Source organism: Chenopodium album, chromosome 22, assembly GCF_948465745.1.
Source record: "Chenopodium album chromosome 22, dcCheAlbu1.1, whole genome shotgun sequence".
In the NCBI taxonomy this organism is placed as follows: domain Eukaryota; kingdom Viridiplantae; phylum Streptophyta; class Magnoliopsida; order Caryophyllales; family Amaranthaceae; genus Chenopodium; species Chenopodium album.
In genome coordinates, this window is record NC_137855.1 from 40,973,490 (window position 1) to 40,998,598 (window position 25,109).

General features: G+C 34.6%; 3 protein-coding genes across 3 annotated transcripts; 2 read left to right on the plus strand and 1 right to left on the minus strand.

The window, feature by feature from the left end:
* The first annotated feature begins 403 nt into the window (after positions 1-403).
* Positions 404-6,507, plus strand: LOC145605500 (protein transport protein sft2-like). Its single transcript, XM_081661562.1, has 4 exons — positions 404-812; positions 5,420-5,687; positions 5,796-5,900; positions 6,086-6,507. Exons 1-4 carry the CDS (start codon positions 592-594, stop codon positions 6,194-6,196), a joined length of 705 nt encoding a protein of 234 aa, XP_081517688.1. The 5' UTR covers positions 404-591; the 3' UTR covers positions 6,197-6,507.
* Positions 6,508-16,014: 9,507 nt separating this feature from the next.
* LOC145604585 (uncharacterized) lies at positions 16,015-19,937 on the plus strand. The gene is made up of 2 exons (XM_081660473.1): positions 16,015-19,021; positions 19,113-19,937. Exons 1-2 carry the CDS (start codon positions 16,183-16,185, stop codon positions 19,568-19,570), a joined length of 3,297 nt encoding a protein of 1,098 aa, XP_081516599.1. The 5' UTR covers positions 16,015-16,182; the 3' UTR covers positions 19,571-19,937.
* A 1,921-nt stretch (positions 19,938-21,858) lies between these two features.
* On the minus strand, positions 21,859-24,737 carry LOC145605899 (uncharacterized). The gene is made up of 5 exons (XM_081661964.1): positions 24,373-24,737; positions 23,818-24,184; positions 23,615-23,707; positions 23,297-23,384; positions 21,859-22,172 (listed from the first exon to the last, which is right to left on the minus strand). The coding sequence occupies exons 1-5, from the start codon at positions 24,728-24,730 to the stop codon at positions 21,894-21,896; spliced, it is 1,185 nt and encodes a 394-aa protein (XP_081518090.1). The 5' UTR covers positions 24,731-24,737; the 3' UTR covers positions 21,859-21,893.
* Positions 24,738-25,109: the final 372 nt, after the last annotated feature.

Genomic DNA, 25,109 nt, shown 5'->3' on the forward strand with positions numbered 1-25,109 from the left:
GCAAAAACTAATCTTAGGTTAGTTGGGTGTACGATACACCGGCTATATCTAACAAATTCTACTAGGATTAGGTGAATAGTGCAAAAGACAAACATATTAAATTTAAATTACAAAAATAGAGGAAGTATTTAGTAAGAAAAGACAAAATAATGCATGATTTTCATTTATGCAATATTATTTAAATTTGTTAAAGTTATCAAACAGTAAATAAGAAGATAAAGTATGAACAAAGTGAGTAACATCGTTTATTAGTCATGACTCATGAGTATTAATCTTCCTTTTTTATATTGCACTTTATTGATTTTTAACGCTTGTTAATACACAACTTTAATCGTGACTAGTGACTACGCCCAACCAATTAAGGCTTCAACCAAACCACAAGCACGCCAACCGGTCACTTTAATTACACACGCACTCATACTCGTACTCAGGAAGACGAAGAACCGCTGTGTGCATCACTGTATCTCTAAACTATACAAATCAAAAACACCACCTAAATCTTCTTCTTTGATTTCTTTCCCTTTGATCTCGTCTTCTTCCATTGTTCTTCCCATTTTTCTGGATTCAATTCTTCAGAAAACCAGATAAAGAATGAAAGCAGCTCAATCATGGTTTACAGGCACCGAGGAATTGCCGCAGACAACTTCCGCCAAACCATCGACTTCATCGTCTTCGTCGTTGTTAGCTGATTGGAATTCATACGCTGCTACCCAAGATCAAGATTCTTCCACCGATTTCTCCTCTACTTTAGGTTTTGATATTGAATCCGCTGTCAGATCTGCTAACGACACCGTTTCCGGCACTTTCAATGTGTAAGTTCTTCATCTTTTTCTACTACTTTGGACATTTCTACTGCTTCATTATCTTATCCATTTCAATTTCTAGGGTTTCAAGTAACTAACTAGGAAATCTAGGGATTTCATCATGAATGCACTTTAATTTAATTAGGTTTCTTGGTGAAATCTGATCTTTTAAGCAAAATTTCTGATTTTGATGATGATTGGTTTGATGTCTAATTCAGGGTTTTCTACAGAAATTCGTGTTCTTTTGATTTGTTTTATACCTTCTGTCATTGTTTTTGCTCAATTCTAGACTGAATTGGATCATCAAGAGCTGTTGGATAGTTGAAAGTTTTGTTCTTGTTATTAATCTAGGTACTTTGTGTAATTAGTGTCTACTGGCCTAATTGTTGCTTGTTTCTGCTAGAGGAGTATGGGGTTCAGTTTGAGAAATCACCTTAGTGTATTTTCCGGTTAGGGTTTGAGCGCATCTCATTTAAAGCTCAACTCTGTAGTATTAAATTAACTCATGTATGTGCTTTGATCTTGCAAAGCTCTTTTAATTTTTACTCTGTGTAATTAAAATACTACGTGTGTGTAGCTATCATACCAAGATGATAATTATACCTTGAGCACTTTTGGTTCGTTTTAGTGAATTTATGTGAGCTTTATATGTAGCAATTATTCATGAACATAATTAAGAATATCCTTTTGCGTTAAATGTTTATCCACTTTGAAATTTGTTAGCATAATATATATAGTCAATTTAAAAAAATGGGTTGGAGATAGTACTTATAAATGTTTGAACTAACTTATTAGGTGAGCTATACAAAAATGTTTGAGCTCGATACATACACTAATTGTTCCTACTCTTTCATTGTTATATCCCTAGTTATCTTTTAACTAAATTAGTAGTGTTAGTTGTAAACCCAAATCAAATCATTATTAAACCCAAATTGTTATCACAAGTCAACCAACATCAGAACTTAACATCAGATTCCAATTTAGCAAGAGCAAACACAAAATTTCCCATAAAAATCCAAATGAAATCATCACCTCACCAGCATCATCAACACTTACACCTCGCCGGTGTCTATCAACCTCTCTTCTTTTTACCAGCTTACTTCTTCTTTAATTCTTCGTTTTGTTGCTCAACTAATGTAATTCATTTTTTCCCCTGTTTGATTTCCATGCGCCTAAAACTTGGGATTTTTGTTTTTGCTCCTCATTCTTCCTTTTTTTTTTCTTCTCTTCCCCCTAATTCCTCCCTCTTCCACCTTTTTCTTCCTCTTGATGAACATTAGTAGCAGTTTCTCCAATTACCTCCTTTTAATGAGCATTAGCAGCACTAGCACCATCATCCATATTCTACTCATCACTCAATTTCTCAAGAAGATGCCGGGTACTCTGAGTCTTCAAATCAATTTTTAAGAAATTAATATTCTGTTTAGGGCTAAAGTAACTCATATAACATCCAAGCTCCTCATTCTTGCACCTTGCTTGCTCAATTGCATGTCGCATTAAAAATCAAAGGTGGGCATCTGCATAATTAATGCGTGATTAATACTAATAAGATGAATGTACTACTTGTCAATCACACTAGCTTAAGCTATTAACTCCACATAAGTTAACTATTTGAGCAAAATACTCATCAGCAACAACATTCGGATTCATGGGCTTTAGAACACGGATCCCCAAGGACCTTGAAACATGGGTCCCAATGGACATCACAGAAGCTGCACTCGACAATCTCTGTCTTCATAATTTCTTGGATGAGACTTTTTACTTGTTTATATAAAATTGGGCTGTATTATAGCACAAGTAAAAAAAAAAAAACCGCTCTCACTTACATCACGAAATGCCAAAGTATCGCAAGCAGGCCACGTGTTAACTAACCACCTAAGTGTTCAGATTCTTTTAACTTTAAATTGTTTGTGACCTTTTCATGTTTCTTTCATTTGGATGACTTTATGTGCTCTTTATTTTAGTGCAATCATATTGGATGTTAGTCTAATGCCATCTTGTAGATGTTCAGAAAATTTGACAGCCTTGTGGTATGTTCGAGAATTTAGACTAAAATTTTAAACGAGATCCTTGGATATGCATGTCAGTTCTTCACTCTTAAATAGGCTGCTGTCATGTTTCTATTTTACTCTTGCTCAATGAGCACTTGTGAATCTTGATTGCAGGTGTTCCCTTTGCTTTCCGTAGCACGATAGATATCTTCTTTTATCATTAGTGATTTGATAAATTAACCGGGCAGATATTGAATATTGGTTTTTGGTATAACTATGAGGAAGAATTAGATGTCTTCGAGTATGATGGAGTGTTGATAGAGCAGACATTGTTGAGGAGGGATTTGGGCATTGTGATCAGGGGTCTTACAGAGAACTATCAAGCTTGTAATTTTGATCAAATATGTTCAGTGAGAGAAGGAAGACATACTTGAACCCGTGGCAAAAGATGGCATGGCAACATGGAATGATTTTTCTTTTTTAAATGGGGAGGTTTTATTGGAACTAGAATATGCTGTCAAATTGAATTCCTGCAGGTGAAGGATAAATTCATGATCTAATTTCAGCGCATTCCATGAAATTTGGTTCTTGCAGATGCTAAGATTCGAGTGATTAGCAGGTAGCTCATGAATGGTACTTTCTGCTAGGCTGTAGCTAGGACAAGGTCACCAAATGTAGTTATTGTGTAATCCCCATTTGTGGGTTGTTGTCATGTTGATGTTATTTGGTTTTCTATGTGCATTTAATGGAATCTTTTCGCTGAGGCGAGTGCATTGGGAATGGTCAATTAAATGGTGCATCAAATTTTGAAATTGTCTTTTTATAACACCCTTGGCCAAAGCCTCAAAATTTCCTTAGACCAGTCCCAGTGCATAGCTCTTATGATTGAAGCATCTTGTTTGGAGAGGACTTGGTGCCAACGCAGCTTGTTGTTAAATTGTATTGCATGAGAACTCCCTCCGATTTCTTCTAATTTACTTACTTTCCTTTTTTGAATGTTTCTTTTTACTTTACACACTTATAACTTACTATTTTTGGAAATGGGACCCACCACTTTTCCTCCCACGAATGATTTTTTTAAATTGTCACTTCCACATTTTACTTTTCTTTCTCTCCTAAGTTTGATACAATTCTGGGTTTCTGTGAAAAATAAGTTTGTAAATTTAAATTAATTTGGAGGGAGTACTTTGTTACACCACTGTTAGGCACTAAAACTTTGCTTGGCCATCTATCACTAGCCTGCCTATTTAGCAAGACTATTCTTGTTAATTGTTTAATCTAGTGTTCACTTCACCTATCAAAGACAAGCAATGATGATTGTGAGCACACTTTCTTCTATGTCAAACACTTATACCTATCTGGTCTTTTCCCAGTATTGCAATTAGTTGCTTAATAATACTTTTGCTCCCCAAGTCAGTAACCCAGAGTCCCATGATTAGTTGATTATGATTTCCAAGTATGGTTGGAGTTTCTGGAAATGCTACCCTAAGAGACTAAGACTATTGAAGTGTTCTGGCAAGTGTGTGTGTGTGTGTGTGTGTGTGTGTGTGTGAGAGAGAGAGAGAGAGAGAGAGAGAGATTTGTTTGGGGGGGGGGGGGGGGGGGGTGGGGTGGAGTTGAGGGTTGGGTGTGAGCAATCGCTAAGCATCTAGAACTCTGATCTGATGGGTTATGATTTCACGTGGATGAGTGGATCTAGAGTTCCAGACCTCTGGCTTTCATAGTATTTACATGGGTGAACATTATATTTTTTTTCTTGTAAAACAATACGCAAGCTGATACTTCAGTCTACTTTTCCTGTAAATCCTGCTACCAAATATACAGCACAGATTGTAGCGAGTGTATTTGGACTCCGGTGTCAGTGAACTATATATTTTAAAGCATTGAACACTACAGTTTCCATGCCTCCAAATTTGTTTGGATCACAAAGGCTCCTATGAAGCTGAAGGCCTTTGTCTGGAAATCAGTTTTAAATATGTTAAAGTTAACACTTTTAAGATTTCCAGGTGGGTAATCTACTATAACCTTGGTATCTAATGTTTGTATCCTGTGCTATGGAGGTGGTAGACCCTTGAGGTGGTGGGTGCTCTGTGAAATAGGCTCATTAGGGTAGAAGGGGAGTTCAAAAATAATAGGAGGTAAAATTTGAGGATTTGAGAGTAGGCTCTTTAGGTTAGAAGGGAAGTTTGGGAGTAATAGGAGGATAAATTTGTTGGTTTGGGAGTACATAATAGGAGGTAAGATTTGTTGGTTTGGGAGTAAGTAATAGGAGGTGCTTTGGAAATGTGTGTTCTTTGGCTAAAGCATACTGGGACAGTATCTTGCGCTATAACTAATAAGGCTAGTGGGGTTGATTTGTTATGTAATGTATGGTAATGTCAGCCTTTTGCGATCTGTGGAATCAGCTGCTTTTTCTGCATTGCTTTTGTTGGATGTCCAGACTCCAGCATGATTGGATTTGTATATGGAGTACTTTGTTTTAGTTCCTTTCTGTTTTTGAGGATAATACTTACGCTTATTATGTGCTGCCCTAGCTTCCTAATCATAAACTCTCTGCTAAAATTTTTTTTTAATGATGTGTGGTGTGCTAATTTTTTGCTCTTGTTTTGGTATTTGATTTACCAGGGTTTCTAAAGGGGTGAGAGACTTGCCAGGGAACCTGCAGACTGCCACTAGTAATGTACCCTCGGGAAAATCTCTTATGTACTTCGGTTTATTTCTAGCCACTGGAGTATTTTTTGTCTTCATTGCTTTCACTATGTTCCTTCCGGTCATGGTATTGATGCCTCAAAAGTTTGCTATCTGCTTCACTCTTGGATGTGGGTTCATCGTTGGGTCTTTTTTTGCACTGAGGGGGCCATCTAATCAGCTAGCTCATATGTCTACGAAAGAGGTACCCTTCTATCATTTTTCAATAGGGACATTTGTTTTCTGCATCATGTATGTAATCCCTGCATTTTTGTTGGTTTTTGCTGACAGTGCTTTTTGTTCTCTTTTGCAGAGACTTCCATTTTCATTGGGAATTCTTGGCTGTATGTTTGGTACAATCTATGTGTCCATGGTGCTCCATAGCTACATTCTATCTGTTCTTTTCTCCGTGTTACAGGTATTTAGCTGTTTGATTTCGCTGTAAATTTTCTTACGATTTCTATTTATCATGTGATAATTTTCACCATCTCATATTATGTCTGACGTAGTGACATTAAGTTTCTTAAGCATCCCCCAGCCCTTGGAAAAGGGTTAGAGCACCAAATCTGATAGGAGTTTGTTATCTTTTTTGAACTCCGGCAGGTATTTGCACTGACATACTATGCGATTTCTTACTTTCCTGGCGGCTCTTCTGGGTTGAAGTTCCTCACTTCTGCACTTACTTCATCAGTTACGAGATTATTTGGAAGGTGACATTCTTCATATATAGCTTATTGCTAAGTGCTTATGCCATTGTAGAATTTATTTTCTCTCCTCCACATCAAACTCCCTAATTCTGCTTGATAATTGAAGGATGTATGTTCTAAAATGTTATTGTGTAGCTGTAGCACGGTGTTCCCTCATTTGTGAATGTTTAAAAATCTATGAGTATAGCAAATCGTACAGGAAATTTTGTTTCAGAATGCAAATTATGCTGCATTGATTAAGATGTACCATCCACTTCAAGTTTGCAATTTGCTCCATGCTTTTGACTTCTGAAACAGAGAAAATGTGTATACAGTATATACATTAAAAATGGTTATTCTTAAAGGAGAGAGCGAAGCTGATGTAGCAGCAGCCTGCAAGCTCGTGAAAATTTGAACTAGAACATTGAACAAATGGTTCATTGTCTGGATGCTTTTCTGATAAGAAAGCTGTTGTCCTTTCCTGGACAATTATCAATCAATAATGAAGAGAAAATGACTTGCTAGTTGTTTCTTGACAAAAGCCTAACTTTTCAATGCTGATTTCAATTGAATAGGGGCCAATAATTCATATTGTTAATTAAAATGTTGGTTGTCTATTCCTTTATTGGAGTAGACATAATACAATTATTATGCTACGCTTCCTACATAATGCTCACGTAATAATAAGCATACTGGCTTAATATACTTTCACACGAGTTATGTTATTATTTTTTTATTACTATGAACGATGAAGTATTGTTTTTAGAATTTTTCTGATTTATGCACTGTTTTAGTGTTTACATACTCTATTTAACTTAGTAACAATGCAAATTCCCCTTTTGGTTTAACATGCTAGACTGAAAAGCTTTTTGTGGCAAGGGAAACGATTGATAAGCTAAGTAGTATGTGTCTTGCTTCTTTCTACTTACAATGTACTTTTATGATTTTTCGCACCTACCTTCACTGCAGCCACCACCACTATCATTCTAGCATCCGTACCACTGCCTCACCACCACCGCCGATAGCCAAATTTGCTACTCTACCACGACTATTAGTTGATTGAAATTCATCTAGGACAGCATTGTACCCTAAATAATCTTGTATGACTATGAAATAAGATTAAGTTAAAATTTGATGAATAAATAACAATTATTGATGCCTTCTCGTGTACATTACATGTGAAACAGTTAGCTTAGCCCTCGATCTCTAATTGGACCCTTTACCCTATAATATACGAAGTAGTTCCAAAGCAAATGAAAAGAGTGACCACTAAATAATTAAAAGGGGAGAAATAAATGAAAGTGAATGTCTGCTTCACTAAACAAGGTTACAATGGGACTAGAGATTCAGTTTGTTGATGTTGCCTACTTGCCTCTTCCACATGTTTTGCATTTTAGCTGTTGGCATTTGGCACTACTAGCTCTGGAGTCTGGACCATGCTACGTACCTCCCTTTCGTTGCTTAATGCACTAGTTAATGCGTATACTCCTTCTATCTCTATATATTTGCTCCATTTAATCAATTTTTGTGAGAGTTTTTCACTTTGTAATATTTTTTTTACGGAGTAACTAAGTTTACCCTTCTTATTGTCGAACTAGAATACGGAGTAATTAGTTAAACCTGCCCATGTAAAATAATTATGAATTTGCAAAGTGCTCCCTTCCTATCCATAGAATTTTAAAACGTACTTGTCCTGGTGTCATAGAAGCAATGCCATTTTAGTGCATATGTATTGTTTGGGCTTTTTTGCATATTTGTTATTGCAAGTTTTTAGTTATTCACCAAGAACAAATATTTCTAGATTTGTCAGTGTCATTAGACATTTTATTGGACTTTTTCTTTATTTTTATAAAACAATGTATATTTAATTTACTGTTATATTATACTTTGAATAATTGCCAATTAATATTTGCATAATAAGGTTGATAGATATCATTGCTTCAGTGCTTCTACACTTGCTATAATGGACCGTTGAGTTTTTAACCAATCAACAATTCCTCCAAACAAATATAATTAAAATAATATTTGAAAAAACAGAAAAAATTAAAGAAAAGAAAAGAAAGGTTCGACAATAGTTGAGCCATTTTCTTAGTGGCCCAATCAGGGTCAGCATTCCAATTTAACATGTGGGTTCAGCCTGACCCATTTCACTTTGGACATGGTTAGCTAATATTGGTTAATTACATAATTATAATTAAATAAATCAATTAAAATAAGCTAAAAGCATAACAAGAAAAAGGAAGTAAGAAATTATTAGCTCGCATACTTTGACCCCCTTATAGTAGTTTTAGCTTATTGCATGAAATTGTTAAAAAATAACAAAAGGTTGTGTTTTAGGTAAAGATAATTAAAGCCACTAAAAAGGTTTAGTTCAACTTCAACCCTTAGAAGATCCATTTCTAGACCTCAGAAAAGCATCATTATTCTTAATTAATTAAATAGTAACACTAATTAATAAACATATTGTCCTAATTAGTGTAATTAAAAGTGGTGTATGGGAGCTGAAAACCTGAAAATGAGGGAAGTTAAGGGGCCATTAAGGATGGATGATATGAACTTTATTCCGGAGTTTATGACCAAAAGCAAAAAGGTCATAGACCTCAACAAGTAAACCAAAGTGCTTATATAAAAAGGGGAAAAGCCTTGTATAGATTACATCACCTAATTAACATGATTATACATATATAAAGCTTAAACTTTTCTTGAAGAAGTGAAGATTTAAAGAATATTTAAAAAAAAAAAAAAAGAGTTAAAAAAAATATAACCAAGCAAAGTTAAAAATTAATTAAACCGGAGTTAATCATCTATACTTGCTTGTCACGTGGCGCTCTCCTAATTTAATCTAATTTTCACTCCATGTTTATCTCCATGTTTATAAATATGATTTTTACAAGATTGAACCCACGACTTTAACTCTAACGTGCTAGACACTAATAAATTTTCATATTACTTGTCATTCAATAAAAATTAAATACTAATAAACATTTTCTTTATAAAAATATGCAATAACTTGGGGCATCGTTTGTGCCTAAAACTAGTTAACATATCAAAAAAATTGCTAATTCACTAGCTTGGTGCTTCTATAATATGTCCAATATCAAAAAACATGCTAATTAATTCACTAGCTTGGTGCTTCTATAATATGCCCAATATGCACATGCCGACACGTGTGCATATAATAATACACCTCTCTTGGAAAAATGTTATTCCTTGTGTTATTTTTTTTCCACCAAGAATCGATATACTTGAGTGATTTATATACAGTATATAAGGTTTTGATATCATTAGAAACAAAGAACTACGCAGTACATATTGTTATTAACTTAAGAGCTACTTAGACTTCTAAACCTAAAATTATGTATAGATGAATTAATCATGTAATGGTGTACTTATTTATTTTAATTATTATTCTCGATCTAAATGATAGTTTTCTTGGTTGTTTATAATTATATGGCGTTCAACCTAAGATTAAATTCCGATTATATCATTTTTTCCGTATTTGTCATTCTCTTCGATCCACACTAATAAACAAGCCACGATAATCATTTTTAAGTAATACCTCCATTACTACCACATTTGAGTTCAATATTGTAATTGTAAACACTTTAATATTATGATACAAAATAATTGACAAAAAGATCAATAATTGGCAAAAACGACCATGAATAACATTCATATTGCTAGAGTACTATAGAACGAAATGATAAATTTGCATTATAATTTTACACTATACATATAATTATATAATGACTATTGCACGTGTATCATAGTTTCAACTCAAGTTTATATATGCAACCCTTTACCTCAATGATTATATATCTAACTATTTAAGTTTCATTTAATTTAGGAGTTGTTGATAAGATGCAATGCATGCATGCATGGAAAAATAAACAAATTCCATGAAATTAAGAGAAGATTAGGCAGGGAAGACAACCACTAAGGTAGTATGATTTGACCGTTAATCCGGGCTTTAAGCCCTAAAGATCCATGATTTTGCACTTTATTATTCAAACCAAAAGGTAATAAACGTACATTAAATCGTTTTATAATTAAATGAAAAGCAAAAGTGAGGGCCGGGCCGCAGATTTTTAATTAAAGGTCACGTACAAAACAGATTAAGCAAAACAAATTTAAAACTTGTTTCAATAAATGAGGCTTTTTACAAAGATCATAATTAAAATTTTGAGATATTATTGCTTTGATAAGAAGGAAACGTAGCCATCTATAGTCTCTCTAATCTCTTGTAATTTGGGACAATCTTGATTGTAATGATATCTAAACTTTGTACTTTAGAGTCAAAAATAAAAGAAATAAAGCACATATTTTGTTATTCCCCTAGACTAATACATTTGTTTAGAGGTATTAATATATACTAGTTTTAAAGTTCAAGAGATTGAGAGGTGCACATGAATATATAAGGGAAATTGTTTGTAGAGAAACAAAAATAACCATATTCAAGATTGTAGGAGGAATTTACACATGTATATATGCACAATATATATATACATGTATACATAATAGTATAACATGAACTCGATATGTTATGAGAATATATATTAACACATAATTAATTTTGTATTAAGTCGAGTGATAACATAACTGGCAGCTTGTGATAATATTAACCACTAAAACAATAGAATAAACAATAATAATAATGACGCGGCCGGCTGGCCAGCCATTGTTGCTGCATTATTTTTGTTCACATTAATAAATTATGCTAAGCTAGCTACTACAAGCATTGTTTGAGTAGATGGCAAATATATATAATTAAGTAAAAAAAAAAAAAAAAAAAAAAAAAAAAAAAAAAAAAAAAAACTAAGAATATTAATTTTATATGCTCAATTACTCATTAGTCACTAGTATTGCTTGAGAACTTTTTGAAATTAAGTATTTAAATAGGAAGACAAAAAATAAATCATGTGATCCGATCTATTGATCTAAGTATTATGAAGGATAAATCTGATAATGGTATAATCGGATATATGGCCTTTGGAACCTACCAACTTACTGAGGATATTGTTTTTTTTTCTTTTCAAAATCAAGGTACGACATATCTATTTTTAATTCTTCTAATTAGAATTTTAATGCTAAACTGCTAATTATAAATCTAATGTACCCTTAATCAAAGAGTAGGAAATGCACGTGCACCTCCTTTTTGGTCTCATAAAGGAAAAACTCCATTGTCTTTAGTAATCAGATTTCCACCAAATTACTATACAATTGTATAAAATTTAAGTACAATAATAGAGTTTTAATTTCCTCTTCCTTAATTCTAATATTATTATCTTAATTATTTCATAAGACTACGTGCTCTTTCTGTTCTGAGCTAAATGTCATCAGCACTTCAACAGATTAATAACAACCTAAATAAAGTTACATTTTCTAGAGTAATTCTAGTATATGAAGAATTATCTTCATAATCCAAATAATTGAATAGATGTTGAGCAATTTTAAATAGTGATTTGAGTCACAAATATTCATACTCGTGAAAACTTTAAAAGAAACGAAAAGTAATTATACTTCATAGTTCGTAGTAGGTTATGTCATTATATTTTCCTCGAAAAAAAAAGGTTATGTCATTATAAAAAGTCATTGTACATATTGGCAATTTTTTAAAAAAACGAATAATAAAGCTTCAATTCTGCATGTCATGAATTCATGATACCTTTTTTCACAACATTATTGTTTTAAAAAACGAATAATAAACCTAAAATGAATTCATGATACCTACTTTCAATCGTCAAAACAAAAATTGATGAAAATTTCACAACATTTCATCTTAGTGATATTTCTTTTTCTTTTAAAAACAAAACACAATTTAAAAAATTTCAAATGTTCAATAATGGTGGATGTTACATGGGTTAGTATGCAGATGTGCATTATTGTTTGTTTGTTTGCTTTTTGCATAATCCTCAAAATTTTAAATAAATAAATCCAACTAGCTCTAATCTTTCTTTATGAAAATATTATAACGTTGAAGAATAAAAATAATAATACGACCCTTAATATATGTAGACTATCACGTGCCGAAGCCATGACTTCTCTAAGTAGCCAAATTGGCATTAGATCCTTGACTTTGATTGGCTTAAAAATAATCATAATCATCATATATTATATAATACAAAAGACTAATCTATGATCCCCTCATGTGATTACATGCTAACTAGTCCAAGATTCATTTTAATTTCATTTTAGATCAGATTCTTAATTACAATATCAATGATTATTGATTTTAGTATAAGGTAAGATGAGGTGCGTTGCATGCATTATTGCTTATTGATTCTTACTCTCAAGATTTGTAGGGGTTGGGGTGTGTCATGCTCATGTGACTTTAGTATTCAAATGGAGTATACTCTATCTCTTTCATTTTTATACTTTGAGTTGCAAATTATTCCTTTCTCAAAAAATAATAGTAACTTTTGTTTTGTTTTTGTTTTTTTTTTTTTTTTTTAAATGAATACCAGTAATAAAAGTCGCGTATAGCTCACATTATCACATATATTAAATAACTTTGTATTAATTCAAATAAATTTGCTTTTGGATTTAAGCTGACATAAATTGAATGAAATAGAGTCTTAATATCAACTATAAATATTTTATAAAAATAGTGCTCCATCATAAGCGATCCCAAGAAATCTGAATACAAGAATGGTATTGAGGTTTTGAGGTGAGTGCATTTTGTTTCGGACAAAAGTGAATGTTCATTTCTTTTGTTTGCACGTATCAACATTCCCGCGCCATCATCAATGTTAAACATGTAAACAGTAAACGTGTTTAACTACGGGCTTGTTCACATTTACTGAATTGAGCTAAACTGAGTTGATTGAAGCTGAACTTAACTGATTGGAGTTGAACTGAACTAAATAGAGATGAAATGAATATTTTATGAGAGAAGGAAATTAAGAGCTCAACTGAACTGATTGGAACTGAACTAAACTGAACTGAAATTAAGCTGAAGTGAACAGACCCTACTTTATTACTCCATATTGTTTAATTGTCAGGAAATGCTAGGAGTTTGCACCCACAATTAAAATCAAAATATAATTACACAACTACAAGGAAGAATATGAAATAAGTTCAATCCAAAACTAGTTTCTAATATAAGTAGTAGATCATATTAAAAATTTCTTTTAATGTAAATTTTCTAGATATAAAGATTTTACAATTATTATCAATATTTTATTACAGTATAATGGTCAATGATGTGTACTTTCTCCGTTTCTTTTTAGTTGACACGTTTCTTTAGTCACGTTTGTCAATGCACTTATTCAATCATAAATATCTTTAATTATCGATAAGCAAAAATTATGAAAAGTTGATACTTTGAAAGTATATAACTTGACGAATCTAACAAGATCCCACATGACTATATTTTTCATTACGTATAGAACACAAAATACGATCAAAGGGAGGTATATGAATAGTGCTAAAGTCAAAACATGTCAACTAAAAAGAAACAGAGGTAGTATTAAAAACCAAACAAAATGCAATAATGAAGATCAATCATACAATGAGTTCAGTTCTAAAAGCCCTAAATCCAAACATCAAAAGAATTCATTGGCTTTGAAAATGTCCAATAATTTTTGGAACTATAATTTCCAAACTTTGTTGCAAAAGCACATGACTTCTTATGATGAGAGGTATGGAGAAATAAATGTTTAATTGCACAAACTAAGAACATATCAGAATTTATGTTCTGCTTACACTAAAAAGATAGTATGCCTTTTTTTCTCATTGAAAATCAAAGCTGAAGAAGAGGTGTTAACCTTTGAAGTTGCTCTGACATTTCTCTGTTTACAACTTTCCTTTCCAATATACATTATTCATTTCCCTTTTCCTTCTCACACATCATTTTCTTTCCTTCCACAAAATTAATTTCACACAATACAATTGTGAAGAAGTAAAAAAAAAATAATAATTATAATAAAATATTAAGCTTGGATTCTTCTATTTTTTACAAGAATATAAATGAGTAAATTCACTTTGTTTATACTGTCAATCATTTTCTAACTCATAGTAAGTCAAGCCCTCCTTAAGAAAGCTAGATAAATCATATTCCTCGTCGATCAACTCAAATTAAATTATACTTCATATGTAATACTAGAAAATTTTATGACTTTTATGACTTTTATGCATGTTAATTCTCATTAAAATATATATTACATATTTACAATTTAATATTAAACAAGCGCGTAATTTTACATGTTAATTCTCATATTACACAAAATGGAGGAAAGTAAACTGAGCCAATTCATTTAAAATAAAAGATTTGATCTTAGTATGTTAATAAATCAGCATAATAATTAAGAAAAATCTTACCTGATGTACTGCTGTCCCTCCTTTCTAGTTTTCTAAGAACAGAAGGCAGCTTTTAAAATAATTTTCCTGTAATTTTCTTTTTAATAATGCTTTACACAACAAAGGGAGGGCCGACAGTATGACAAGATCTGCAACTACATGCAATAAAACAACACTAATAAAGAATAATTATGCATAAAACTGAAAAAAATACTTAATTTCTTACTTACTCTTCTTTGCTTCCATGTGCAGTTCACTTCTCTTGCAGATTCCATGACATATTAACCATCATCAATGTATAAAAATGTAAACATCTACATCTCTAACTTTTTTATTTAATTTTATAACAAATCTTGGATCTATAGTAACTAATTTCCTTCGTCGATATGCAGCATATAGTCGTATACGGTTGTTTTAGCATAGTTAAGGATATAACATGATTTTACTATAAAGACCGTCAATCACAAGCTTCTATTAAACTTTTACTTTTTTAATGTGAATTTTTTATCGACATTAAAAAAACAAAATATGTAACTCGCTAGTATCTTAGATGGGGTGAGTGATTATGAGATAAATTAAAGAACGTGGATTTACACCTCATTAACCTGTTGCTTAACAGCTTTTTACTTCTACATCTTGTTAAAAACTATTTATTTTTATCCTAGTAGCAGAGAATTTCTTCCATTTTATTGTCAGAAATTAAGTTCTTTTATTCATTAGAAAGTTATTGGGAGAGTACTTACAAGTAACAAACAAACTAACACATGGCCAACTCATCCTAAATGTGACCACTAAACTTGATGGGCCAACTTCATTCATTTAGTTTATCTATACTTATGGATTTATAAATAAACATAAATTGGATTAATACTTAAAGAATGTAAATAGAAATGTATATTATTATGGAGATTAATTAAATGTTATTAAGGAGATAGTGGTCCAAATGAACAAAATAAGAAGCAAAAGACAAGTAAAAGCCTTCATATATCTTAACTGTCAATGATAGCTTTTGATACAGAGGACAGAACATAAAACAGATGATAGGAAAAACACAGCAAATTCATTTCTGAAGTTAGAAACAAGATAAAAGAAAATTGCCAAAATATAATTGGAGAACAAATTAAAGGGACAAAACCCATATCTTTTCGAAGATCACTAAACACACTTCACATTTTTCATATCAAGTTCGGGTATATATATCAACTACAAGATTTCAACTGTTGTAAATTCTAGGTGGTACAACCAAAGTTTTCTCGCCGATCATAAAACATCAAGTATGATCTAATAATATCTAATTCGGACGTGAGAGGGTTGTTAATCCACATGGTACAACCGTTATTAAAACTCCTGTGGTAATTTATGGCCATAAACAGTTGATAATTACATTTAGAAACCAAATTCCAAAAAAGGTACTGTTTTATTAAAATTGATAAAAACAAAATTAAGGTGGGGAAAAGAAAGAGATAATATGACTACAATATGTTTATTAAAGGGTGGACCCCTTTACAAAAATAAAAAAATCAGCATCCTTAGTTAGCAAGAAGAGACATACAACAAAAGAAGAAAAATAATAATAATATAAAAAATTGAAGTGCAAGTAATCTGGAGTTTGTGGGTTTTTGTTCTATAAACAAAACATGGGGTTTCCCCCCATTCCCATTTGTATAATCCCAAAGTTTAATCTCCCCTGTTTCTCTCTATGCTCTCTCACCAGCAATGCCTGCTAAACTAAGCAATCTCTTCTCACTTTCTTCTAGTAATAATACTTGTATTTTCTCCTGCACATTCTTTCTTCTTTCTTTCAATTTCTTCCTTTTATTCCATTCTTGTCATTCTATTGATGACCAAGCCCAAGCTCTTCTGTCATGGAAGAACACCTTAAACTCCTCCTCAGACACTCTCAAATCATGGAAATCGTCGGACTTGAGCCCTTGCCATTGGTTTGGGATTCGCTGCAACGACAAAGGAGAAGTTGTTCAGCTGAGTTTACAGTCAATGGATTTACAAGGTCCATTGCCCTCAACTTTACAACCCCTTAAGTCTCTCAACACAATTATATTGTCTTCCACAAATCTCACAGGCGGAATTCCGAAGGAGTTTGGTGATTATGAGGCCTTGACATTGATTGATATCAGTGACAACGCCATCACAGGAGAAATCCCAGATGAAATCTGCAGGCTGCAGAGGTTGCAGACTCTTTCTGTTCATACCAACCATCTTACAGGCCCCATTCCTTCAGACATTGGCAACCTCTCGAGCCTTGTTTATCTTACCATCTACGACAATCAACTGAGCGGCGAAATCCCACCTAGCATCGGGAAGCTGCAGAAGCTGGAAGTGTTTCGAGGAGGTGGGAATCAGAATCTCAAGGGGGAACTACCAGCTGAGATTGGAAGCTGCAGTAACTTGGTTATGCTTGGGATTGCTGAAACCAGCATCTCTGGTAGCCTACCGAAATCGATAGGAAACCTAAAGAAAGTCCAGACAATTGCAGTTTACACTTCTTTACTGTCTGGCCCAATCCCAGAAGAGATTGGGAACTGCACTGAATTGCAGAACCTGTATTTGTATCAAAACTCAATATCAGGTTCAATTCCAAAGAGATTAGGGGAGCTGAAAAAGCTTCAAAATCTGCTTCTATGGCAGAACAGTATTGTGGGTACTATTCCTGATGAACTTGGGAGCTGCTCAAATCTGTCTGTCATAGACTTCTCTGAGAACTTGCTCACAGGAAGCATTCCGAGAAGTTTCGGGAACCTCTCAGGTTTGCAAGAGCTTCAGCTAAGTGTGAACCAGCTATCAGGAACCATACCTCCGGAGCTCACTCGCTGCACTGCCCTCACTCACCTAGAAGTCGACAACAACGCACTCACAGGTGGGATACCGGAAAGTATTGGCGACTTGAAGAGCTTGACTCTCTTCTTTGCCTGGCAGAATAAGCTCACAGGGAAAATACCCACAAGCCTGGCTCAGTGCGAAGAGCTGCAAGCACTTGATCTCTCTTACAATAGTCTGATTGGTCCAATACCCAGAGAAATTTTCGGGTTAAGAAATCTCACCAAGTTGCTTCTACTTTCAAATGAATTATCAGGGTTCATACCACCTGATATAGGGAACTGTACAAATTTGTACAGGTTCCGGGTAAATGGTAATAAACTGGGTGGTACTGTTCCATCCGAAATTGGGGGATTGAAGAGCTTAAATTTCCTCGATTTAAGCAAGAATCACTTCACTGGAAGTATGCCACCTTCTTTGTCAGGCTGCTCAAGCCTGGAATTCTTTGACGTGCACTCGAATGGGCTCACAGGCTCCTTGCCAGATGCATTGCCAACAAGTCTACAGTTTGTAGACATATCAGACAATAGGCTCACAGGTACACTACCACCTTCTATCGGCTCTATGAATGAGTTGACTAAGCTTAATCTTGGTAACAACCAAATCTCTGGTCGAATTCCTGCTGAAATTTTATCCTGCAACAAACTACAATTGTTGGACCTTGGGAATAATGGGTTTTCAGGGGAAATACCAAATGAACTGGGTCAACTCCCAGCATTGGAGATCTCTTTAAACCTTAGCTATAACCAATTTTCAGGACAAATTCCAACCCAATTCTCTGGCCTAACTAAACTAGCAGTTCTAGACCTTTCTCACAACAAGATCACCGGCAAATTGGATATCCTAGCAAGCCTACAAAACCTTGTTTCCTTAAATATCTCCAACAATGATTTCTCAGGGCAGTTACCCGACACCCCTTTCTTTCATAAACTCCCTCTCAGCAACGTTGCTGGGAACAAGGCCCTTTACATATCTGATGGGATAGCAAACAAAGCAGATAAACATGACCAGCAAGCCCGGTACACAATGAAGTTAGCCTTGCCAATCCTGGTTAGTATAAGTGTGGTTCTAATTTTACTAGGAATTTATATGCAAGTCCGTGCTAGGCTAGCTGATCAAAATTCGATAGAAGATGACACTTGGGAATTGACTCTCTACCAAAAGATGGAGTTCTCAATAGAAGATGTCATCAACAACTTGACTTCAGCAAATGTAATAGGAACAGGAAGTTCTGGAGTTGTGTACAAGGTAGCTATGCCTAATGGGGAGACACTCGCAGTTAAAAAGATGTGGTCTACAGATGAAATAGGGGCATTCAAGTCAGAAATTCAGACCTTGGGCTCTATCCGCCACAAGAACATAGTCCGGCTTTTAGGGTGGGGATCTAACAGGAACCTCAAATTCCTGTTCTATGATTACCTCCCAAACGGAAGCTTAAGCTCTCTCCTTCACGGTGTTGTGAAGGGTGGAGGAGCAGAATGGGAGGCACGATATGACATTGTTCTTGGGGTGGCTCACGCACTTGCTTATTTGCATCATGACTGTGTGCCAGCAATCTTACATGGGGATGTCAAAGCCATGAATGTGTTGTTGGGTCCTAGATTTGAGCCTTACCTTGCTGATTTTGGGCTAGCCACACTTATTGATTATTCAAGCAACGGATGTTCCAAGATCAATCAAAGAACACACCTTGCTGGTTCCTATGGTTATATGGCACCAGGTATGTTTTACATCATTTAGATATTTTCATTTATGATCATTACTATGGAAATTTGCTGATTCTGAAACTTTTTTTTCTTCTTTTATTACAGAACTTGCTTCAGTGCATCAAGTGACTGAGAAAAGTGATGTCTACAGTTTTGGGGTGGTTTTACTTGAGGTTTTAACAGGAAAACATCCACTGGACCCAACATTGCCAGGGGGAGCCAATTTAGTTCAATGGGTCCGAGATCACCTGCAAAAGAAAGGTGATCCAGCTGACATTCTTGATGCCAAACTCAGAGGAAGAGCTGATCCTCAGATGCATGAGGTGGTACAGACTTTGGCTGTTTCGTTTTTATGTGTCAGTACTCGAGTTGATGATCGTCCTTCAATGAAGGATGTTGTAGCAATGCTAAGGGAGATTCGACATGTTGATAATGCTAGGCCAGAGCCTGATTTAGCCAAAGGGGCTGTGCAAGCTCTACCAACACCTTCTCCTAAACGAAATGTGGTCAGCCAAGGGTCTTCTAACAACTCATTTGCTTTCTCTGACGATTCTTTGTGTTAACCAAGGTTCTAATCCGAAGATGAAGCCATTGTTCTGTACATTTCCCAGCTGAAGAATTAAATAGAGCAGATAGAAGGGCAAAGACAGGTAGTTCTCCTTAAGGCTAAGAATGTGATATCTTACACAATACTATTATTAGGCGCTTGTAGATTATAGTAATAATTAGCAGTAATTTGTACCATAAGTTTGTAACGCACGAGTAGTATTTTAACAGCTCGGCAAGATTAAATTGTTTCTGATATGTCTTAACAATGTCTTATGCTATGTAGGAATGTCACCTTAAGAGAAGGAAATGGCTTAAATTTCTAGTGATGTATAAACCAAGAAATTAGCCATGATAGAATATCAAAGGTAAATTATGGAGAAATGGGTTCAATGATTGGTGAGTTTGGATTGTTGTTAATTAGAATTTAATGCAACAGAGAATGAGATTCCTTTGATATTCTTCCCTCAAGTAGGGGTCACGTGGTCCCATCTCAAGGCTCCTATCTTTCTTCTCTGGCATGTGAGTTTCAAGGGTCCTTCCTTTTATTAAGGTAAATGCTAATCTTGATTAGCAAGGGTAAGTACGCACATAAACTAGTTTTGCCTAGAAGAGGCTAGATCACATGCCTAAGCATGTAATTGAAGGAAATGCGAGTATCAAATCATGAGCAAAGCACAATTCAATTAATTCTGATACAACTAATATGACTAAACCATTGAGCAAGAACACCAATATTGAGTCATAATAACACTTTAGATGGACGAAGTCACAAAGGAAAGCATCATCAATATTTATAGATATTCTGATACAACTAACAAATATTGATGATATTTAAATTATATATGGACCATATGGTAATAAGTTAAATCACCCTACGATATTACAAAATGCCTCCGTATTTTCCATGGACTCTCCTCGATACACCCCTACATGTCCAATATCGGAGGTACACATTTATCTATAGATATATTGCATACATACCTATCATCCCTCCAAAAATAAAATACAGCTAAACATACAGAGCTTTGAAAGCTTTAACAGCACAAGACTCCCCCCTCACCCAAAAGTCAAGATTTTCCAACCCCATCCAAACATGAAGTAGATAGCAGGGTAATGCCAAAGAGTGCGGAGGTAATAGGGCCCAAAAACACATTCCTAACCGCCACCCCACCTCATGTGGAAGGTCATCTACAAATGGAAACTTTGGAGATTCAAGATTTTTGCTTAGGCTCCTCTATTATAAATAAAATCTATCCCTTTCCCCCATGATATAAATTAATAGAGTTATGAAAAAATAAGAGAGAACTCAGATTAATTCTGGATCAAGGGAGTAATAATCTTCTTCGCATTTCTGTAATAAAAAGAATCTCACATTGTCTAAAGATCATGTGGTATGCAAAATGAGGAAAGGATAAGCAAAAGGGAACAATGGGACTGAGATGTTATGCTTTCTCTAACCAAGCTTATGGACGGTTTCAATAATTCTAACTCCATTATTCCATCTCAAATAAGTCCAACAGAAAAAGAAGTGATGAATAAGAGAGGTTAAGGATCATAATAGTAGCAAAATAGTGACTCAATACGTCGCCTATCCAAAGCTGAAACCAACTTGACCACTAAACATCCCAAATCTAAGGCAAACCACATAACATTAACGTAAGTTCCTCTTCCACGTTGGTACATTTTGAATTAGTAAATCCCATGCACTGTTTCATTTTGTTAAACTAGCCTCTTAGAGGGGTCACAACTCAAAAGTTATCCAAGCATATGAGACTATTTCTCAACAGAACTAGCCTTTTAGAGTCGGCAGATCTATAGTCTCCCGGTCTCCCCCACACCCCCTCCCAATAAGTTGTTTCTTTTTTCTAGCGCTAGTGCTGGCTAGGGGCACAGGCATGTGGGTTGGGTCAGGTTTGTGGCGGGGAGGGATCAAGGTTTGTCCACAAAGCAGTCAGACCAGGCTGCTGTGCTGGGAGAGCTTGATCCATGACCCACCCGGCACCAGCAAGGCCAGAACCAGACCACTGGCAGCACTGTTACTAATTTGCGCTATAATATTAATATCTATGAACTAGGAGCAACACAAAGGCTCAATTGAAGTGACTAGTTTAATATCATAGTAGTTTACTGATGCATGAGAATAGACACTGACATGATAGATCTCATCATGTAACGACGGAAAATTTCATAGTGAATGTGAATGTACTAGATAAGCAATATAATTTAAATACATTTTTACACGAAGTATTCATGTCTAGAAAATTTGGCTTAAAGGCAAATAAAAATGGCTGACTTTTGCTGAGGGCATCTAGGAAAAGAGAGTTACAATGGTATGTCCTAAGGAGAATAATTGGACTCTAATTTTTTCAAAATGATGCTAACAACAGCCCAGTCAAACCCACGATATTGAAGCCACCTTATAATCCTTGCCTTTCGTGTCTCATGGGGTACATTCTGGGAAAGTTGCCACTGCTTGGAGGCCCGCACATATAGTTGCTGTAATGTAGAATTTGACAACTTTGTACTCGACCTAAGATCACATTCCTCACCATCCTCAAAAACCTGTTTTACTGCCTTTTTTACATCACCTTCATTGATGCCCTTCTTCACAAGTGCCTGATTCCAACAAACAGCATTGCTTCACTCAAAATGTTGCATAATATAGCCAATGAAAAGATAACAGTATATAAAAAGTTCTCCTCTGTCTCTCTGACACCCCCCCTCTTCCTCCTTCAGATGCACACCATTAGCAAAAGCCTCAACATCAACTCCCTTACCAAACCTCAGCAAACTGAACTTATATGGAATTAATTTGAGCTTCAAAACCTTGCTCTCAAACACAGACCAAATCAACTTTTTTTTCAGTTCTCTTTTTCATGACCCTAGTTAGACTCAGCTCACTTGATCTTCAACACATGTTTACAGCAGTCAATGAAAAACTACCCTATAGTACAATTATCCCCTTTCCTTAATATTAGTTTACTTAACAAATGAAAAAAAAAAAAAAAAAAAACAAATCTCCTATTATGCTGCTGATCTACACCCTCCAAATATCAGATTTTCACATAACCAGGGCTAGATAGTTCTTTGAACAGTAAATTATACTCTGGATAGCCTTATCAAGTATCATAAGGGTAGCCCAAATTTATTGCAACTTTATTGCAGCAAATACTTTACGATACCAGATGTTTACTAAAAGCTGAAAGATTAAGGCTTCCTAATTCTCAACATACTAGTTACTCCTCTGATGGTTATGATATCAGCTTTCCCGGAAGTTAGTCAGAACTAAAAAAAATCCCTAAAACCAAACATGCACTACGTAAAGTTGTCGTAAACATTCTAGGTAACTTGTCATAGTTGTCAAAGGCCAACTTATTCACTCACAGAACGTCTGAAGTCAAACTAATCCTTGAGGCCATACATTTATGCACTCAATTGAAATATTCCTTAAGTTTAAAATCCTAATTGGGTAACAAATGCTGCAGTGCATAAGTGGAACAAATAAACATGCAGAATCTCAGAGCATTCCCACTCCCAGCCCCAGTACTATCTTATACAACCCTCAGCACCCGCTCACCCCAACACAAACAAACAGATAAACAAAAAATAGAGAACACAGCACACAACAAGGGAAAAAAATGAAGTACAAATGGTAAATTTTCATTAACAGATTAAAGGACACCTTAAACATCTAATAAATATTTTATATAAAGATACTAGTCATCAAGAAAGAAGCTTACTTGCTTGATTCTCCTTGGCCCCCAACTTGAAGACTTCCATCTAGAATTGGAGAAAATTTCCGCATACAGGCTATCATTAATCAGCCCTCTGCAACAAATTAGAACTAACTCCATTAAAAAGAAAAATATAGGTATAAAGATACAGTAAGAAGCACGAGTGAATGAAAAGTAATCAATGACTGATAAGTGTGCTACATAATGCATTGCAAATCCTACAATATGTCAGTTCAAAAAAAAAAAAAAAAAAAAAAAACGAGTATTTCTCTCCAGATAAGCAAGAAATTATTCCATAGACAACAGAAAAGAAGGTAAACCTACCTATTTTGGAAATCACTTACTACTGCCTCAACAACATCAACATGAAAATCCTTTGCAACAAGTTTCTTCCGTAGCTCAACTCCAGTAAATGCTCTAAAAGCATCAGAAACACAATTAGCAACAACAAATACGTTAAGCATTATTGACATCTAGGTTTCAACCAATTTTTATTGGGTGTAATGGTTTTAGAAAACACCAAAGACCTTTTTGTGAGTAATTCAACAGCCTTTTTCTCAACGTCTTGCTTAGTCCTGCAGATTTTTGACCTTTTCTGTTTGCTTTCATCAATCCCATCATAAAGTTCTGCTTCAAGGCCTTCGATTGGTTCCTCAACATCTTCTTCAAACCCTTCCAAATATTCAGAGTCCATTGCTCCATTATAGTTGAAGTTCCCTTGATTTAATTTGCACCCTTGACCTCGAACATCCCTCTTAAAAATTTGTAATTCCTGAACAGCTTTATTAGGCACATTCATATACTCAACAGCCTCCTGAAAGGTATTTACAGACTCCGTTTCTGAACTCTCCACAGCTATCTTAGCACGTTTGTTGACTTCATTCAATCCTGGAACTACATAGAGCTCAAAAGGCATGAAATCAGCAAAGCAATTATATCAATCAATCAAAGTCTTAATCCCATAAGTGGGGAGCAAAGCCATTACATCATAAAATAAAATCCTATAAACAAAATGAACATAATTTATTTTTATTTTTATTTTTTTTGTTTAAAAAAAAAAGGTATAGTTGTGATATGATTACCATGTGTTTCAACAAATGATACATTTGACGGCTCATGATCAATTCTACTTTCTCGAGGATGAATGACCCTATGTCTACGTATACCATTACTCGAACAAGACTTGTTATGAATCCTGTCTATGGGAGCCTTGTCCCCTGAAGAAGAGCATCCTGCTTGTTCCACAGCTCGGTGTTTCTTAGGAATGTATCTAACTGGTAATTCTGGGCCATCTGCCTTATGTGAAAAGCATCTAATAACACTCCTTTTAATTCTTGGTGCGAAAGCTATGAACTTAGAAATGGAGAAACAATTGCTAAACGAGAACAAATAAATTATCAAAGAGAAAGAGAAAGAGAAAGTACCATGGAAGAGAAACATAGCGAGGGTGAAGATTTAGTGAAAGCTTGTTTATCAAATTTGTTGCAGGCATTCTCGACATGTTTGCGTTTTCAATCGCAGACAATTGCAAACCCCTAAAATTTTAGTTCGCGCTTATGAATATGATTTTTTTTTTTTTTTTTTTGGCAGAGGTATCAATTTGGGTGTTTGGCTTAAGACAACTTCAGACAACAACTATGAGAACATTAAACAGACATTCAGTTTACAACCACTTTAATGTCCGTCAAACGGTGTTAACGTTAGTGCCAAAAACCATGACTTGGCGTTATGAATTTATGCACAAGAAATAGTGCCGATTATAAAATGACCCTCACATCTTGGTGTATTACCTAAAGTGCCACTTGAGAAACATCAAAAA

What these genes read in the sequence shown, in the direction of transcription:
- LOC145605500 (XM_081661562.1), top strand. Translation starts at nt 592, where the DNA reads ATGAAAGCAGCTCAATCATGGTTTACAGGCACCGAGGAATTGCCGCAG. An exon ending in GTTTCCGGCACTTTCAATGT is followed by an intron (nt 813 to 5,419) that starts GTAAGTTCTTCA and finishes TTGATTTACCAG; the next exon opens with GGTTTCTAAAGGGGTGAGAG. An exon ending in CTCATATGTCTACGAAAGAG is followed by an intron (nt 5,688 to 5,795) that starts GTACCCTTCTAT and finishes TCTCTTTTGCAG; the next exon opens with AGACTTCCATTTTCATTGGG.
- LOC145604585 (XM_081660473.1), top strand. Translation starts at nt 16,183, where the DNA reads ATGCCTGCTAAACTAAGCAATCTCTTCTCACTTTCTTCTAGTAATAAT. An exon ending in CTATGGTTATATGGCACCAG is followed by an intron (nt 19,022 to 19,112) that starts GTATGTTTTACA and finishes CTTTTATTACAG; the next exon opens with AACTTGCTTCAGTGCATCAA.
- LOC145605899 (XM_081661964.1), bottom strand. Translation starts at nt 24,730, where the DNA reads ATGTTTCTCTTCCATGGTACTTTCTCTTTCTCTTTCTCTTTGATAATT. An exon ending in GTAAGTGATTTCCAAAATAG is followed by an intron (nt 23,385 to 23,614) that starts GTAGGTTTACCT and finishes AATTTGTTGCAG; the next exon opens with AGGGCTGATTAATGATAGCC. An exon ending in GGCCAAGGAGAATCAAGCAA is followed by an intron (nt 22,173 to 23,296) that starts GTAAGCTTCTTT and finishes TGTTGGAATCAG; the next exon opens with GCACTTGTGAAGAAGGGCAT.